General features: G+C 59.2%; 5 protein-coding genes across 7 annotated transcripts; 3 read left to right on the top strand and 2 right to left on the bottom strand.

Moving 5' to 3' along the window:
• Window positions 1-520: 520 nt before the first annotated feature.
• bem46 (bem46 protein, variant) lies at window positions 521-2,733 on the bottom strand. Of its 2 annotated transcripts, XM_047982123.1 has the most exons (4): window positions 1,977-2,733; window positions 1,856-1,899; window positions 1,062-1,700; window positions 521-873 (listed from the first exon to the last, which is right to left on the bottom strand). In XM_047982123.1, exons 1-4 carry the CDS (start codon window positions 2,088-2,090, stop codon window positions 699-701), a joined length of 972 nt encoding a protein of 323 aa, XP_047838085.1. In that variant the 5' UTR covers window positions 2,091-2,733; the 3' UTR covers window positions 521-698. The 2 variants fall into 2 exon arrangements, with proteins under 2 accessions (XP_047838085.1, XP_047838086.1); XM_047982124.1 differs by having other exon boundaries at window positions 521-1,700.
• A 3,796-nt stretch (window positions 2,734-6,529) lies between these two features.
• JDV02_001218 (uncharacterized protein) lies at window positions 6,530-9,722 on the top strand. Of its 2 annotated transcripts, XM_047982126.1 has the most exons (4): window positions 6,530-6,550; window positions 6,648-7,441; window positions 7,868-7,990; window positions 8,049-9,722. In XM_047982126.1, exons 2-4 carry the CDS (start codon window positions 7,421-7,423, stop codon window positions 9,222-9,224), a joined length of 1,320 nt encoding a protein of 439 aa, XP_047838088.1. In that variant the 5' UTR covers window positions 6,530-6,550; window positions 6,648-7,420; the 3' UTR covers window positions 9,225-9,722. The 2 variants fall into 2 exon arrangements, with proteins under 2 accessions (XP_047838088.1, XP_047838087.1); XM_047982125.1 differs by lacking the exons at window positions 6,530-6,550; window positions 6,648-7,441 and having other exon boundaries at window positions 7,586-7,990.
• Window positions 9,626-11,251, bottom strand: PEX10 (peroxisome biogenesis factor 10). Its single transcript, XM_047982127.1, has one exon. It carries the CDS (start codon window positions 11,008-11,010, stop codon window positions 9,886-9,888), a length of 1,125 nt encoding a protein of 374 aa, XP_047838089.1. The 5' UTR covers window positions 11,011-11,251; the 3' UTR covers window positions 9,626-9,885.
• A 1,029-nt stretch (window positions 11,252-12,280) lies between these two features.
• On the top strand, window positions 12,281-13,553 carry ERD1 (protein-ER retention protein; the record flags this gene model as incomplete). The annotated part of the gene is made up of 2 exons (XM_047982128.1): window positions 12,281-12,371; window positions 12,427-13,553. The coding sequence occupies 2 exons, from the start codon at window positions 12,281-12,283 to the stop codon at window positions 13,551-13,553; spliced, it is 1,218 nt and encodes a 405-aa protein (XP_047838090.1).
• Window positions 13,554-15,093: 1,540 nt separating this feature from the next.
• JDV02_001221 (uncharacterized protein) lies at window positions 15,094-16,191 on the top strand (the record flags this gene model as incomplete). Its single annotated transcript, XM_047982129.1, has 1 exon — window positions 15,094-16,191. The coding sequence occupies one exon, from the start codon at window positions 15,094-15,096 to the stop codon at window positions 16,189-16,191; it is 1,098 nt and encodes a 365-aa protein (XP_047838091.1).
• Window positions 16,192-16,682: the final 491 nt, after the last annotated feature.

Consider the following 16,682-nt stretch of genomic DNA (forward strand, 5'->3'; position numbering starts at 1 on the left):
CCGTCAGACTGCAGCATTGAGCGACCACACGTTAAGGTACCTCAGGTACTAAAGCAAGGTCCTTCCTTGTAGCCTGGAGGTACTACGTAGGTATCTACGAGCAGGTACCAGGTCCCCCCCCCCCGCCTACTCCGTAGATGGGTCGCCCAAGGTGTTGCTCATCGTCCCGCTCTGCTGCAGCTTGGGGACTGCACGCGCGGTTGAAAAGTGCTGGCGGTGAAGGGCGAGGCTGCCGTCGTCGTCGTCGCCCTCGTTTTCCTCCTCCGACGTCGAGGGGGAGGGACCGACCGACCCCGCCCCCTCCAAGGGCCAAACCAAGAGCGCTTGACATCACCGTCCACCGGTACATCACGCGACCCCACCCTCCATGCGCTTCGGCATCATCACATGAACAGTCTCGAGCAGAGCTCCCCGCTCGCGAGGTCGCGTTTTTGCTCAAGGTTGCGAAGCATCTGTCTCACTTTTGAACCTGGTGGGCTGCCTGTGGGGGCCGCAATTTGCTCGAACATGGCTCACATCTGGCAGAACAGTGTGGTTTCGTCTTTGGGGCTCGCAGACCAACGAGCTCGCTTGCTCGTATCAATATATCTTTGTCATTATAGAGTGGGTATCAATCATGAGGGCAGAACATCATGGTTCTGCTTGCCATAGCTGAGCTCCAGACCCCCGTCCGCACTTGACGCGGGTTCTTGTCTGATCTATAATCGCACCTTTTCCGCGTCGGACCCGCTGGTAACTTCGGAAACAAATTGGGTCATGGCCTCAAAGTATCCCTCTTCTAGCACGCTCGAGTTGTGGTCACCGCCCGGTAAGGGCCTCCAGGTCTTGCTCGGCGCCTTGCAGAGCTCGTAAAGTTGGCGCATGTGACTCGGACTGGATCAGCGTCGTCAGCGAACCGTCAGACGTTGAAGCATTGGCCACAGGAAAGTATTGGGTCAGGATCTTCATCAGACTTGAGAGATGGTGTTCAAATCAGAACCGTAAAGGCTCATATTTTGTGGGTGTGGTATTGTTCATCACGCGATCCAAGAGGAAGGGCAGGGGGCATCGGGGATACATACGGAACGATCTCATCTTGCAAGCCGCTGAGGAAAAGTACCGGCACATTCTTGATACTCGGTAGTATCGTTTCGCTGGGCCAGACCTGGTGACAGAGCAAGGTGAGGTACTTGGCAGGCGGTATGACCGACGGGATGAGCTTGCGCATGGACAGGAAAGTGTTCTCCAGTATCAGCCCAGCAATGTCGCCGGCGTCCTGGTTTTTGGCCACGAGCTTGATACTGACGGCACCACCGAGGCTTTGGCCGTAGATGACGAGCTTGTGGTCGCGGGTCTCCGCCCGCTGTCGCAGATAATTGAGACCAGTTTGCGCATCGACGGTCAAGCCGGCCTCGTCGGGCTCACCCGTAGAGGTGCCGTACCCTCGATATTCGAGCATGAACACATTGCAACCAATGTAGTTAATGATCATGCGGGCGATGGGTAGTCTATGGCCGATGTTCCCCGCGTTTCCATGGAACATGAGCACAGTGATGTTTGAGTTTTTGTTGCCGCGCGGGCCGCGGATGTAGAAGGCGGAGAGCTTCTCGCCATCGTCGGTGGGAATAACAAGTTCCTCAAAGTCTCGGATACCAAATTGTGACGGGCGCGGGAGTTCGGTCCGGGAGTTGGGTGGCATGTGCGAAGGGTAGATCAAGGCCCTGTTCGCAGCGATGTTAGCTCCATGGCCTTGCTGCGCGACATAGGTCACATGGGACCTGCGTCGACGAGAGGGTGGCTGGGACCACGGGATATGACGACACAGTGACAAGAAAAACAGGCCGGGGAAGCAGCGAGGGGTAGCGAGCGAGCGTACTTTTGTTTAAAGTAAAGCAGGGAAGTGAGGGCGGCGGCAATGCCCTGCCATGGACACATAGGGTCAGCTTCCGTTGAATGAAACATTGATGGCGTGGCATGGCGTGGGAGAGGGAGCTCACCGTCGACGCCAATGCCGGGAGACGCATGTAGGAGGCAGCGGAGCTCAAGACGGACGCGGTCTGCTCCAAGTAGCCGGCTAGGGTGGACGAGGGAGAAGGGTTGGAGTTGGACATGATCGGAACGAATGGACCCTTCGGTCGGCCTGGGACCGTTTTCGCCTTTTGGTCTGTCTTGCAGGGCACGATAGCACTGGCTCGCAAGCAAGACCTATCCGTGCGGCTTCAAGGGGCCCGCTGGCTGTCCTTTTCGTCAGGCCACGGGGGTGCGCGGGGTGGTACAGGACCAGCGCAGGCGGGACGCGTTCGCAGAGGTGGCGAGGAGTCGGCGGCGGCGGCGGCGGCTGCAGCAACCAAGCATCCAAGGTCAGACAAACGCTCCGCGGTTGACGGCTTGTCGACCGGTGCGGAACGTCGGAGGAGATGCCGAGGCAGATCGCTGGGCACGGCACGGGGGAATCCCGGTCGTGCACCCGTGGCCGTTTGCTGGCTTGTTTGCCGTGCCGGTTACGTGGCCGCTGCCGGACAAGATGCGCGCGAGAGAGGGCGAGGCAGTCATCGATGGCCCATGGCTGCCGATATTGGGGCGTCTCGAAGTCCCGTAGTAGAGGAGCCGTGCGATCTAGATGGTCAGGGCACGGAGGGTAAAACGAGGGGAGCGCAATGCGCGTGCCAGACAGCACGTCGAGGCGCAACAAGGGGGGTAGGTTAGCATAGGAAGGCCGGGAGAGAGGCGGTCGGACAACAGCTTGGACGCAGCACAAGCAGGTCTGGCTTTTTTCGGTTGGTGGAGCCGAGCCACTGGCAGGCGGATGGAAGGATGCCCGGCGAACCCAATCCTAGGGCAAGCTCGGCCCATGGCCCTCTTGCCGCCAGTCGGCGTCTCCGCAAGGCCCCGCTATCGCTAGGTGTGATGAGATTCCAGGGGAAATCAAACGCACCAGCAGTAACTACTACCGACCTCCAACTTAGTACAGTACTGCGCATATAGACGGTTTCCCCCATCATGTTCGTGTTCTGAGGGCTGAAACCTTTGCAAGCTCCTGTTCCATGGCCCATGAGTGATCCGTGGGCGATCTAGGCAAGGCTGCAATGCAAGGCCGCATCCGATCTGGAAGCGGGCCTCGAAAAAAGGCTAGATAGCACCACCGCCGTGCCAGGCACGCAGGGCCCAAGACGGTGGTGGTGAGGTGTGCTTCGCAGCAGCAGCACCTCGGCTGCATTTGAACAGGGATCTTGAGAAAAAACCCCCCGGCCCTAATGAGGGGGTCTTAGTCAGGACGGATCTGATATGTGCGACCGGCACAAGAGGCTGCGTAACTAGGCTAGACAAGCATGATTCGCCATGAGAGCAAGACGATATCAACCTGACATACAGAGCACCTCCACATACCTTGGTAGGTATTAGGTATCACCACATCAACAGCGCCTGACGAGTATACTAGTACATACGTAGTAGTGGCGGACGAGTGTCCATCCGACGGACTAGAAATAAGGTCTTGAATCGAGCCAGAACCTTCCTTTTGTGTTCAGTATCCGCTGGTCTATTCCTTGCCATTGTAACGCTTCCGAGACACTTGCGAAATGAAGAGCGCACCATCGTGTACTTCGTATTCCTACCTGCACACGCACGCTGATGAGCTCAGTTATATTTTACGTCCGCCAATGTCCAACGATCGATCGACCGACCATGCCGTGAGCGCCCCTCTTGTTTGTAAATGCGCCCTGGCGCACACAAGGCTGCATATTTGCTCTCAAATAGCCTCGGCCGACCACACTTTGGCGTTCATCGCAGGATCGATGGCTCGCGCAGAAGCAACCACGAACGGTGGTCTGTCCCGCTAATAAGCGACCTCGCACAGCAGCAGCCCCTGTGGCGTATCGACGTGCGCAGGTACCAAGTACCCCGTGCATGGGCCAGACCTGACCCCGACTGTGCATAAGGTAGCAACCCCTTCGAGATGTGCTCGAGCAAATACTATATTTCGTACGAGATACCATGACTACTGTAGTAGTAAGCGCACACGGAAGTACGTACGTCATCACGGTTCTCATGGCTGGTCCAAGTGAAGAACCAAACACCCGCCAGGTGCGCAGGTTAGACCTTGGGAGACATCAAACGTACGTGGCTCGGCCCCAGATTTCGGCCATGAGGATCCCTGAACCGCTGACGCCGCCCGTGCGCCGCCACGATACCTGAATCCTTGCGCAAGGGTCGCAAGTATACCAGGTCCGGACCTCAATTCATGCGAGACACCTCCAGACTGTAAAGGGTAGGTCGGAGGCGGGCGACGTGTGCATTCGGCGATGCAGTCTGAGACCGTGCTTCGCCTACGTACTAAATAAGTTACTAAGTTACTACAAACCCGCAGACGGAGTGCAGCGCCCAGGAAGGCACGGTGCCATTCCTCGTCAGCAGCAGCGAGCGCCAACATTTGTCCCCCGCGTTTTGCGTTGCAAACGTGCCGTCGCGCCCCATCGGACGTCTCTGAAACATGACTTCTCCCGCAACCATGCTGCCGGGGGGCGAGACGACGGGGTTGTCGTGGTTTCTGTCGTGGGTACCACGTACCCATTTAGTATCCATGGCTCTGGGACGGACCGTTCGCCCCCAAGCAAGTCCTTGGCACGTACAGAGATAAGGACACGATGGGAGGGAGCACGGAGCCAATGTCTCATTCCTTACCCAGTCGCAGCCTTTGCTGTAGTAATTCGGACGGAACTTTGTATTGCTCTGTTGAGAGTATCTGGGTCGAATGGGTAAGCAAGCATGCCCGTCTCGAGATCGTCGCTACACACACACACCCTTGCTGCTCAAGGTAACCGCGTTTCGTTTGGCTGCCACAAGCTTTCCCTCGGCGTTGGCTCTCCCGTCCGAAAAGGTGAACCAAGAGAGGGAGGGGACGTGACGGATCGTCCGGCGGTTGCGGCCTGGAGATTGGAGACACGAGCGAGCCCTCATGCAAGTGCGTAAACGCGCGTCACCATCGCAGCAGGCATTGGGCTGCCCCTGCAGCAGGTGGCAGGGCGAGAGATGCGTGGTGGGCATTTGCCGCCCGAGGTTGCGACTAGACGGTGCGAGTGCATGCACGTACACATACAATGGACTGCTGTACGTACTACTACTATAATTTACGTCTTTCGACTGTGACGGGGACGTCCACAACGGTTGGCTCGGTGTCTTGGGGCGGTGGAAGCATGGTGGGATGGATGCTGGCTCTCGTGGCGGCTGATCGACTGAGCTTGTCGTGCCTGCGCCGCTGACTGAGGGAGGCACGGTGAGCCCGGGCGACGTACCATGTACAGTATGTACGCCAGCGGGCACCGCAGCCGCAGAGTTGGCGACATGCCCGTAACGCCTCACTCGCCGTACGCGATTCAAAGTCCGAACGACCTTTGGTCGGCGCGATGCCTGATAAATGGCATGCTTCGTGCTAGTGTGGCGTGTGTGGGATAAAATTAGGCATACAAAGTACAACACACTACCATGCTTTCTTTGTCTGGGCACCATCTCGGCGTTCGCCCATGACCAAAGAAAACTCTCTGACAAGGTGACCCCGGCATCCAGAGCGTCAGCTCGGCGCAGCACTCGCGCGTCGTTGAGAGGCGACGATGGGCACACACACACGCACACACACCACCGAGAAGGGGGGGGGGGGAGGGGGCAGCACAGTGGCACCCACCACCTTTCGTCCGTCCTGACAGACATCCTGGCAAGCCTGGCTTCGCCGGCGCCAAAGAGCATGGACGGCACTTGGTGGCCGGCCTCACATGATCGGAGACGGTCACAAGCCAATCATAGCGCCGCGCTGCGCCATCCCGTTTGAGGATCCCATCTCTCGCGTTATGCGTGGTTGCCAGGGCGCGTCCGTCTGGCGTAAAGCAGCCGTGAGGCGAGGCGCTGCGCCGGCGGGCGGGCGGCGGAGGGGCCGCGGGACAGCCCAAGGGGCGCCTCAGGCAGGGGGCGTGGCAGGTAGATACCTAAGGTACAGAGAGCTACCTACCTACCCGCGCTGCGCTGGCCCTGTGTCAACGTCCGGCGCGCGCCAACAGCTGGCATCAACATCCATTGCTCGCAGATGGGCGCAGCGCGTGGGTGCAGCGCGCCCATGGACAGGCGAGGGAGACAAGCCGTTGGGTACCATGGGAGAGGGTGAGGCAAGCAGGCAGGGCAGAACAGGGCAGGACAGGGCAGGGCAGGGCAAGGCAGGGCATCGGCTGGCGCTGTTATTCGTGAGGCTGTGGTGCTGCTGCGCTGGCGGAAAGTCCAATGGCGACTGGTTTGGATGCGCGACTGCCCAAACAAAATTCAGTCTCTTGAGGAAGTAGGTGGTAGGTATGAGTCGTTGGAGGGGGGCCATATATTCGACAAAACTTGATCTGGAAAGAGTTGCTAAGCGCAATGTATTTTCGCCTGCTCGTGCAGTGCCTGACGTGCATCACTATGGGACTTTGCTGCGGGTAACGACCTGTTAGTCTTGAGATTTCTGGCAGTGCACATAGCATTGTGTGTGTGGTGGTGCCCTTTGTCTCCTTGAATGGTCGCCCCAGCACAAGAATAACATCTCCATCTGTCGGTACCTTAGCAGCAGCGCCCACCCCCACTTTTCCATCTCCTCAGCGATGGCAGGCCCTCTGACACTTGTTACTTTTCTTTCTTCTCGACATCCACAGCGTTGCACAGAAAAAACATCCATATCACTCGGCAACACGGTATCGCGCTCGGTGCGCCGTCAACAACACAAACACCTACTAAAAGAGCTCGCGGCCACCAACTGCTTCATCCTCGGGCCCGCTCGACACTCTTGTTACATCTTGCTCTCTCGAGCACCATTTCCTGTTCGCCGTTGGGACCTCACGTCGGCCCCGCGCTTGCTCGCTGCCTCGACTCGCCGTTGGCGGGTGGGAGTATTTTTTTTTTTGATTTTTTTTGCCTTTCCCTCCCACTGAGGGACTGGACAGGACTGGACTAGGAATCCCCCCCTCGCTCAATTCTCTCCGCCCGCCCCCCATTCCATGTCCTGAACGAGGGGCTCATCCTTACGCCGCGCCTGAGACGCATTCCTCCAAAACGGAACCCCTTACTGCTTGGCCCCCATAACCCTCGATTCCTCCCCTTGTCTGGCCCCCTGGCTCGGCCACTTCAGGAAGTTCGACCTCCATCTGGAACTCTGCATTCCCCGGACGGACGCATCGCCAAACGCAGTTGACGGGCGCCGCCCCCATCCAAGTCCCCCATCGTTGCCGTTGCTACTTTTGCGCGCCTCGTCGCCGCCCATTCAGCCGCCGCCGCCGCGTCTGCTGCTGCTGCTGCTACTGCTGCTCCTGCAAATAAGCCCCAGAGGGCTCACAGACCTCTTCCGTCAAATACCGCGGCCACTCAGCACCTGAGTCTGCCCAACCCGACACCCAATCACCAGGGCCACGCCACGGGTGCCACCGTCAAGATGGTATCCTTTTCCTGTGAGGTAATGTTGCTCCCTTTTCCTCCCAAAGTATCCCCGAGTCACCCTGCCCCCATCCCTCCATGCCTTGGCCCTGCTTCATTCCCTACACCCCTTCACTCCCCGGCCATAAGGTACCCAAGTATCCCTCCCACCCACCCACACCAACTATTAGATACCACCATCGCTTTTGACATCACTCCTGGCGCTCTCGCCGCCCCTCTCTCCAACAGCCAAATACCCTGTTGATAGACTTCCCTTTCCTGTCCGCTGATCCCCTGGCCCACTCGCCCTGTCTCGCATCATCCCGCTTGGCCCCCTTGTACGAAGGCCTGCTTTGACTGCCTCAAATACCAAGCACACTCCACCCCGCCGCCCATTGGACGTCTGCTCTGTTTCGCCGCACCGCGTCGTTTATGTTATATTCAGCCTCCTAACGCGAAATCACAGGCGTGCGGTGACGTCTTGACCAAGAAGAAGCTCGACCCTCACCGAAGCCGCTGCCACGGAGCCTCTTTCACCTGCATCGATTGCATGGTCCACTTTCAAGGTGTCCAATATCGCTCTCACACCGTGAGTATCATCGGCATCCGTTCTGACTCGAGCTACCCACTTGCTTACACGAAGCCAGTCGTGCATAACTGAAGACCAAAAGTACCAAGGCGCCTTGTACAAGGAGAAGAACAAGAAGCAGAAGCAGCATCACGACAAGCCAAGCGAGCAGAAGCCAACCGCACAGAAGCACAACCAACAGCCCAAGAACATGGCTCAGCAGCCATACGTCGAAGACGTCGGGGAAGATAGAGAGTACGAGCCGTGGAACGACTCAACTGGGCATACGGAAGACGAACGATCCCCTGCCGAGCCGCCACCAGAGGCTCCCACCCCTCCCGCCGCGGCGACTGAGGAACACGTCAACGTCTTCGACTTTTTGGTCGCGACAGGCCAGACTCCAAATGCCTCCAACATGAACCTTCCACGGGACCAAATGGGTCCCGACGTCGGCGACAGCACCTCGCTGGTGCGGTACGAGTACAATGCGGAAGAATACCTCGATCCGACCTCCTTCATGGACGCCGACAACGAGCCCCTCGTCCAGTATGGCACCGGGCCGGTTCCCTCAGGCGCCTTCGTCACCCCTGCATCCAAGAGCGAGCGACGCAAGACAAAGGACAGCGAAGTCAAGAAGGACAAGAAGCGCAAGCGACTGCATGTCGAAGTCCCGGGTGACCAGGTCATGACGGACGCCCCTCCCGTCCTGCACTCCGGCTTGACAGGCGGTCTGAAGAGTCTCATGCGACCGACGCTGCCTCCCTCCCCTGACTATTCTGGCGGAGATGTCGCCGACAACTCACCAGCCAGCCCCTTGAAGAAGACGAAACACTCGAAGCACGCCAAGAACACACACATCGGCAACAGCCTCTTCGATATGATTACCGGTGGCTCCAAGTCCAAGAGCCACAAGAAGAAGCCGACCTCGAAGAAGCAATCCCATCGTCACAAAGAGCGCAAGGAGCCCAAGCTCATTGAATTCCGACCACAGTCCAAAGATGGCAAGTCTGACAATGTGGACGGTCAAATGGTTGTATTCAAGCCACGCGCCGATGCCTTCCTCAGCTTCGTCAACAAAGGACCAGAGAGTGAGCGCGGCTGCAGTGTCAACAAGGCCCTTAAGCGCTATCATCGCGAGCGCCAGGCGTCGGGTACGGGTATCGGCAAGACTAAGGAAGAGAAGGAGCTATGGAAGGACCTGCGACTTCGACGAAACGAGCGAGGCGAAATCGTGCTATTCTCGATCTCGGAATGACTGCTGATTTCATCGGACACACACACCCAAAAAAAAAGGCGAAAACCATGGTAATTGGAGCCGTCTGACTACGGACCGCAAGTGATCGGATAAAACCGTCGGAACGTCGGGAATACTACAGGAGTTTACGGTGTTGCGGGCAAAGCTACGGTTTTTGCAAGGTACCTTGCCATCTGCTTCGACAATGTCATTTATTTTCTACTTGCCGGTGGTGGACCGGGATAAACGGGTCTTTGGAGCTTCCTCGGTGTACAACTACATGGCAGAAGCTCTGAGCTGGACTCACGGCACGGATGGGGTGAGGGTGATGTACGATGTTGGGGCGCGGATGGCTGCTGACTTTGCATGCAGCTGGCAAGGCAACCACGCGCATGGCTCGTGGATTCATGATTGGAGAGGCATAGCAGAGCGAGCGAGCAAGGCGGTAATGATTGGGGGGAGCAATGATACCATGGATAGGCATAGCATCTGCATCGAATGAAAATTTTTCTAGTCGTCGCCATCCATTGGGCCACGTTCTTGACAGACTGAAGCCAAGAGTTTGCCTTGCCCGTCACCTCGAGAGGAATGGCAATTCTAAAGTGACACCTACGTCACAGCGTTGGTTACACCACGCGGACAGCCGCCCCGGCCTGCCCTGATATCATACATGACGCATTCATTACATGACGCGCAGCGGAAGGATGTGCTGCACCATGGCTTCTCGCCGACATAACGGGCACTCAGGCTTCTCCCTGACCCAATCACCGATGCATTCCCAGCAGAAAACGTGGCCGCACTGCGTCGCGGAGGGGTCTTTGAGCTCCTCTAGGCAGAGTGTGCATTTGCGCTGCTGCGAGCCTTTGATATACCCCATGACCTTGTCGCCGTCGGCCAGGTTGTACCTCGGGGCGGTCGCCACCGGGGTGTGGGTCGTGGCGGCGAGGTCGACCCTGCTCGCCTGAGGGCCCCGGGTGCCGAGCTCGGTCAGGAGCAGGTCGCTGTTGGCCGAGTAGGAATTTGTGTGGTCGAGGGAGACGTCGACGGTGCCGGACTGGAAAGCGGCGCGCTCGCGGGCGGGGCCACTGGCGGATGAGAGGGTGGAGCGTACGTGCAGGTATGTCTGCACGGCGAGCTGGACGATGAGAAGGACGCCGAGGACCTCGTAGCCGGCGCGGTCGGGGGTATCGGGGACGGTGCGGGTGAAGACGTAGCGGAGGGAGAGCAGGCGCTTAGTGAGCTCGTAGTAGGTGCCGTTGAAGTAGAAGAGGGCGAGGGTGACGGCCTGCACGGGAGCGGCCGACGTGATGCTCGAGAGATGACGCGCGACGTATTCCCACACGCGAGCCTCTTTGCCGTCCTCCTTGCCCTTTTGCTGCAGCGAGCTTAGCCGCCGCTCGATGAGTTTGCGCAGCCGCGTGCGCAGACCCGGCAGCGCGCGGCTGACGAGGTAGGGCAGGACGATGGTGCCCGCGATGTACGCGGCGCGGGTGCGCAGCGCGGGGAGCCGGCCCGTCGGCGACTCAACCTGGACCAAGTCGCAGTACTCCTCGCCCAGGGTGCGGTTGCCGGGGAGGGTGGTGAGCGCGAAGTAGAGGAGGGCGGCGAGGGAGCGCAGCTCCGGGGCGAGGGCGTGGGCGGACCGCGCGCCGAGCAGGCGCCGGTGGAGGTCGGTGAGGGTGTTGGCGAGGTGCCCGGTGAAGTAGGCGTCCTTTTGATGGGCGCGGACGATATCCGGGGCTGAGGCGAAGGGGTACGGGGACGCCGTCGAGGGCGGCCGTGGTTGTGACGGCGACGAAGACGCCATTGCGTGTGGTCTGGGACCGGCGCCGCGGAGCCCCGGCGGGGGGGGGGGAGGGTGTTACTTCAGGCACAAGAAGCGTGCGCGCAGCCGCGCCGCCGGATGGGTTCTGGAGTAGGCTGCGGAAAGGCGAGCAAATGGCGGAGTCGGGTTCGCGGAGAGAGAGAGGTCGGAGGGGCTGGCGTGTCGTGCGGTGCGGCGACGGTTCGGGGTGGGTGGTTGATGAATGAATATGGTGGTGATGGATAGGGAATGGAAAGTGAGGTTCGGTTGCGACGGGACCGGAGGCTGGAGGCCAGCAGCGCTGGACCTCGGGACGAAAGCTGCCTGGGGTCGGAGGGGCCCATCCCATGTGGCTCCATTGGGGCGGACCCGAGCTTCCATGGTGGTGGTGGCCGGTAGTACTAGCAGCAACGCCCAGCGCTAGCGCTACGAGCCGATGAGCGGCGCATGCATGAGTTGGAACATGACGTTGAGGTACCAAGGTTCCTTACGAGTGCAGAGCAATGTCCGCTGGCTGTGAAGTTGCGGGCGAAAAGCATTGATTGGTTGCCTGGCCGAGCCTTGAGCTGCGCAAAGGACTCTGCGACTACTACTAGGAATACGGAAATTAATGGTCTAGCTTGGCTCCCGTTGCTTTCCATTTATGCCGGAGGGCTAAGTTAGCAAGCGCCGAGTGTCGGGTTCGTGCGAGTGCCCTGCTTTGCACAAGGGCTCGGTGCATTGGTACTAAGGTTAGTCGGTACATGTGGATTTACGAAGTACTAAAGTTACTTGTCTCAGGCCTCGAGAATGCGTTCTCTTCAGGCGTTTTCTAAGAGGCAGAGAAACTCAGCTTGAGAATCCCTATTGTTTTCCCGGACTCTGTAATAGTTAGTTGCCTCATCGCAGTACACACACATGAAGCCTTGGCGTGCGGCGTCTCTAATAAATTGCTGCGCGCTGTGACGCGCTGGCGACGAGCCTAATGGTGGAGCGGCTGGTGGGGTTGGCGGACGAACGTAGCGCAAAGGGAGCTGGAGCTGTTGCCCCTGAAAAAAAAGTCTGGAAACGGCACGCCGCCATGCGAAAGCGAGCTACGTATCATCGCCCTTTCCACATTCCCGTCCTCGTCTGGCAGCCTAGGTACTAACCTAACGTGCCTCCTCGCCTCGCCTAGGTGCCATCAGTTCGCGCCGCTCACTCTGTACCTTTGTCTGTACCTAGCTTCTTCACACGTGCCCGGCGCACTCTCTTCGCCTTCCCTACCAATCGATGACGACTCGTCGCGGCGACAATGGACGGTGACCCTGCAGTCGAGCCGCAGCTCGACCCTTTCAGCCGGGTGTTTCCCTTGCCGTACCGTGTCGGCTTCATCGTGACTCTTGGTCAGTCTGCTGCGGCTATCTAGGCAGATCGTGGGCTAACTTGTCGTCTGTGTAGCTGTCTGGGGCTGGGGCCTCAACCTTCACGGGCTCTACCTGCACAAAATCGACGTGCCGGCCCTGATACGATACCCCGGACGAACCTCGCCGCATCATGTTCCGCACCACCACTCGACGTATCGGCTCGCCACTGTGCTGTCGGTGCTCTTCGCCGTCTCCATCCTGCTCTTCTGGCTTGTTACGTGGAGCGTGCCATCACGCGTTGTCGCATACGACTGGATACCCATGACGTACCTGGTCGCCGTCGTGGCCATCTTCGTCGTGCCGCTCAGACACCTTCCAAGCGGCGGACGACACCGTTTCCTCGCGACTCTACGCCGGGTGAGCATTGGTGGCATCGCTGAAGCGCAAGACGGCAAGTTTGGGGACATCCTACTTGCCGACGTGTTGACGTCGTACGCCAAAGTGTGCGGCGACTTGTTCGTCACTGTATGCATGTTTTTCAGCAGTGGCGGCTCGTCTACGGAACGGCCGGATCGCAACTGTGGAGGCACCGTGATTGTGCCGCTCCTCATGGCAGTGCCGAGCGCGATTCGGTTCCGGCAATGCATGATCGAATACTTGCGCGTGCGACGCGCGCCATACAAAGAATCGGTGGGCTGGGGCGGACAGCACTTGGCCAATGCGCTCAAATACTCGACAGCCTTCCCGGTCCTCATTGCGAGCTCCTTGCAGCGAAACGCACAGGGCGACGCTGCAAAGGCCGCCTACAATAAGGTGTGGTTGGTCGCGGTACTGGTCAACTCCTTGTATTCCTTCTACTGGGACGTGGCCAAGGACTGGGACTTGACCCTCTTTTCTACGCGGCGCGAGCGCACTTCGCTGCATCACCCATGGGGGCTGCGCGACCGGCTCGTCTTCCGATCCGCGACAATCTACTACGTAGTAATCGGCATGGACCTGATGCTGCGTTGCAGCTGGTCGATGAAGCTGAGCCCGCACCTGGACAGATTCAGCGACTTTGAAAGCGGCATTTTCCTCATAGAGCTCTTGGAGGTGTTCCGGCGCTGGGGCTGGATATTTTTCCGCGTGGAAACGGAGTGGCTCAGGAACTCGTCGACGGGCCTAGGGGTCGACGACATTCTCCTAGGCAACTTCCAAGGGAAGGACGACGACGACGATTAACCCGGGCGACCCGCGAACAAGACCGACCGAGGCCGAGCACATGGCGTTTAGTGTGCGAGCGAAGGATGGGATTGAGCTGCATTGGCGCGATCCAGCGCGCCGTTCGCCCGCGGGAGTACCCCGGAGAGTTTTCGTCACGGGCGCACTGTCGCGATCCGGATCGGTGGCAGGCAGCGTCCATGGCTGACGGGAGAGAACAAGGGCGTCGGGTCAGTTTGCTTGTCACCCACCACCGGGAGGCCCGCGTCCGGGAGGGTGGCCAGGGACTCGCTCCCCGCGTCCCATCGGCAGGCTCGCCCTCTGGCCCCGGATCCGAGTCCCCCCACAACCCAACAACCCCAGGCCACCGTGCTCTGGGCAGGGTGATGGACTGGCGCCCCGAGACGTGCCGCTGCCAAATCCCGCGAGAAACACCGGTGAGCACTTTGGCCAACTCGACTCGCTTGTTCGAAAGCATTTCGCTGTCAACGAGTGCCGGAGAGGACACATGTCTTTGCCAGGCAGCAAGACAAACATCGGCGGCGGCCTCAGGTCAGCCGCGAAGATGCGCCGGGCGGGCGCCGGCCCCCAATGCGACGTCGGTCGCGTGAGAGGGGAGACGGATGCGGTGGGTCTGGGGGCAGGTGGCGCTACAAGGCGTCCACATGCGTGGCCCGGGAATCCGTGGCACGGCGCGCAGGGATATGGTGGCCGTCGATCACCGTGGAATGCCCTATGGTGTCTCACTTGCACCTGGTGTCGTACGGGCGGTCAGCGAGGTCTCATATTGCAACCTGCCCAGACGGGACGTCTCCGTCGACTCGCTTTCCCGGGCCTGTAAAGGATTGACGGGTGTGCCGTGTCCCCGGGTCTGCAAGCAGCCGACCGGCATCAAAGCAAGCAGGGACGCAAGCAACGGGGACGATTTCAAAGACTTGATACCCTTTTCCTCTCCGTAGCATCCTTTCCCCATACAATACCTCGCTCCCCTTTCATCTCCCACACGCTACAGAGCGACTCGTGGCGGCCCTTTGTCGTGAACGGCTCCATTACGGAGTAGCCTTGGGTCACGAAGACAACACCACCAGATGCGACTTTTCCCCTCTCCGTCGCTCTCCTCCCGCGCGCTTCTAAATTCATCGAAATTGTCCTTGGGCTTGGCACAAAGCGCTTCTTAAATGACTTGCGGCCCTCTTTTTTCCCAATCTGAAACGGGTTGTTGTGCCTCCTCTAACTCGTGACAATTGTTTGCGGGGCTATTGTCGTGCTATTAGTGTGGGTTAGCAGAGGGTGGTGACCCGAGCGAGATATAGCCCGCGCTTTTACGATATATCCTCAGGACGGCTCTGAACTTTTGTGCAGCGCTGTACTGTACACACGTCGTTCACGAAGTCGATATTCACATCGGAATCGAATCACGATGGGCCGGCCACAAAGACCGCCGCCTGCTGCGTTCCTGGCGATTGGCAGGAGCTGCGATCCCTGCATCCCGTCACACGCCACTGAATACGCGAATAAGCCGCTTCCGCCCCTACCGCCACCAACATCACTCCCAAGACGAATGGGAACGTCCTCATCAAGGGCATCGCTCACTACGGCTGAATTGCCGGAACAGCTCTCGCCTACCACAACGGGCATCGAGGACAACGAGCCATGCACACCACCTCCGATTCCTGCCCGGTCAGCTCTCCGGCCCCGGTGCCCCAGCGTCTCGACCAAGTCTGCTCCCAGCCAACGTCGGTCGTCGCGAAAGATTCAGCAACTCACGGGCTACGACGTCGACATTATGGCGGAAAGCCCAGTCACATCTTCCGTCTTCGATTCAGATGCGTCGAGCCGCAACAGCATGAGGTGGGACTCGGACTACAATCTCGTGCCGCTGCTGGAGGAGGACAGTGGCGGAGCCTCCAGTAGGAGCAGCTCATGGGAGCCGCCGTCGCCTCTACGAGGCATCATGCCGGCACCGCTGATGATCACGAAGCCAGCCATGCGAGACGGAAGGGACACAGGCCTAGGCGGCTACGGCTCCGTCACATCACCGTGGGGCAATGAGGAGCTGTTGCGCCGCTGGGAAGCGCCGCATCGCCAGTTTAGCGACACGATGGCGGCAGGGGAATACCACCAGTTTGCGACACAGCTGGCCACCCATCACCGGCGGCAGTGCAGTGCGGAAAGTTATCTCTCAACGCCGTCTGCGAGACCAAAAAGATCATCCTTCAACGTGAATCTCGGTACGGGAAAGCTTGTGTCTCGGCGCAATACTATGCAGACTGCGGACCGGTCAGTGCCACCCTTGGCCACGCGGCGGCACAATGCGCACAGAACCCCAGGGATCCCGGAAGACTCGTCAGCGCACCGCACAAGCTCGAATCAAATGCCCATGAGCGCGTTTGACAGCGACTCAGAGGACGAGTACGGGGGCATTGGACACGGCATCAAAGGGTGGCTAGGGCTGGCAAGCGATGACCCAGGACCCTTGGAGCGGCCACATGCGCCCAGCGCCAGAAGACCCCATGTCCCCATGGCGGCAGGGTCACGGACGTCGACTGGCGAGCAAATGCGAGGTTTTCTGCATCACGCCAAGGATAAGTTTTATCTGAGTAAGGAAGAGAGGCGGCGGGAAGAGCTGAAGCGGCACATCCGAGCTGCGGCGGCATGACCTGGGAGAAGGTGAAATCTAGTGGGGTAATAAAGAGCCACGAGGCAAATGGGGTAATCTAGAGCGTTCGATATACACTCGGGGGACAAAGAGATATTTGCTCTTGGCGTTGGAGCGCGGGGAGGACATGCACATGTCTACCCGGGATTGGCGTTTGGCTTGTGCCTTGTTTCTTGGTTTTATGAGGCGGCGGCGATGCGGGAGGGCTGTCCTTTCCATGTGTTTAGATGCCCTTGCAAGAGAGTTGCGCAATGGGCAACGGCGAATCCAACGATGTAACCATGCGGCATGGTCGGTCCAGGTTCAATGAGACACGTGCGTTGCGGCGACAAAAGAAAGGCCGTCGTTTGTCTCAACACCGTGCGGTGCACTCGCGGTGTAAGTGGGAGAAGCACGCTGGAGCGTCTCCGAATGGCAGCCGTAGGTGGGGGGCCGGGGTTGGGATAGAGAGAGCCATACCGGTATGATGGCAAGATGGAATACAACCTGGG

Source organism: Purpureocillium takamizusanense, chromosome 1 (genome assembly GCF_022605165.1).
Source record: "Purpureocillium takamizusanense chromosome 1, complete sequence".
In the NCBI taxonomy this organism is placed as follows: Eukaryota; Fungi; Ascomycota; class Sordariomycetes; order Hypocreales; family Ophiocordycipitaceae; genus Purpureocillium; species Purpureocillium takamizusanense.

Coding starts and splice junctions, on each gene's coding strand:
- bem46 (XM_047982123.1), bottom strand. CDS start 2,090: ATGTCCAACTCCAACCCTTCTCCCTCGTCCACCCTAGCCGGCTACTTG. Junction 1,900..1,976: donor TCCCGGCATTGGCGTCGACG/GTGAGCTCCCTC, acceptor TGTCCATGGCAG/GGCATTGCCGCCGCCCTCAC. Junction 874..1,061: donor TTGCAAGATGAGATCGTTCC/GTATGTATCCCC, acceptor ACGCTGATCCAG/TCCGAGTCACATGCGCCAAC.
- JDV02_001218 (XM_047982126.1), top strand. CDS start 7,421: ATGGTATCCTTTTCCTGTGAG. Junction 7,442..7,867: donor TGGTATCCTTTTCCTGTGAG/GTAATGTTGCTC, acceptor GCGAAATCACAG/GCGTGCGGTGACGTCTTGAC. Junction 7,991..8,048: donor TCCAATATCGCTCTCACACC/GTGAGTATCATC, acceptor ACACGAAGCCAG/TCGTGCATAACTGAAGACCA.
- PEX10 (XM_047982127.1), bottom strand. CDS start 11,010: ATGGCGTCTTCGTCGCCGTCACAACCACGGCCGCCCTCGACGGCGTCC.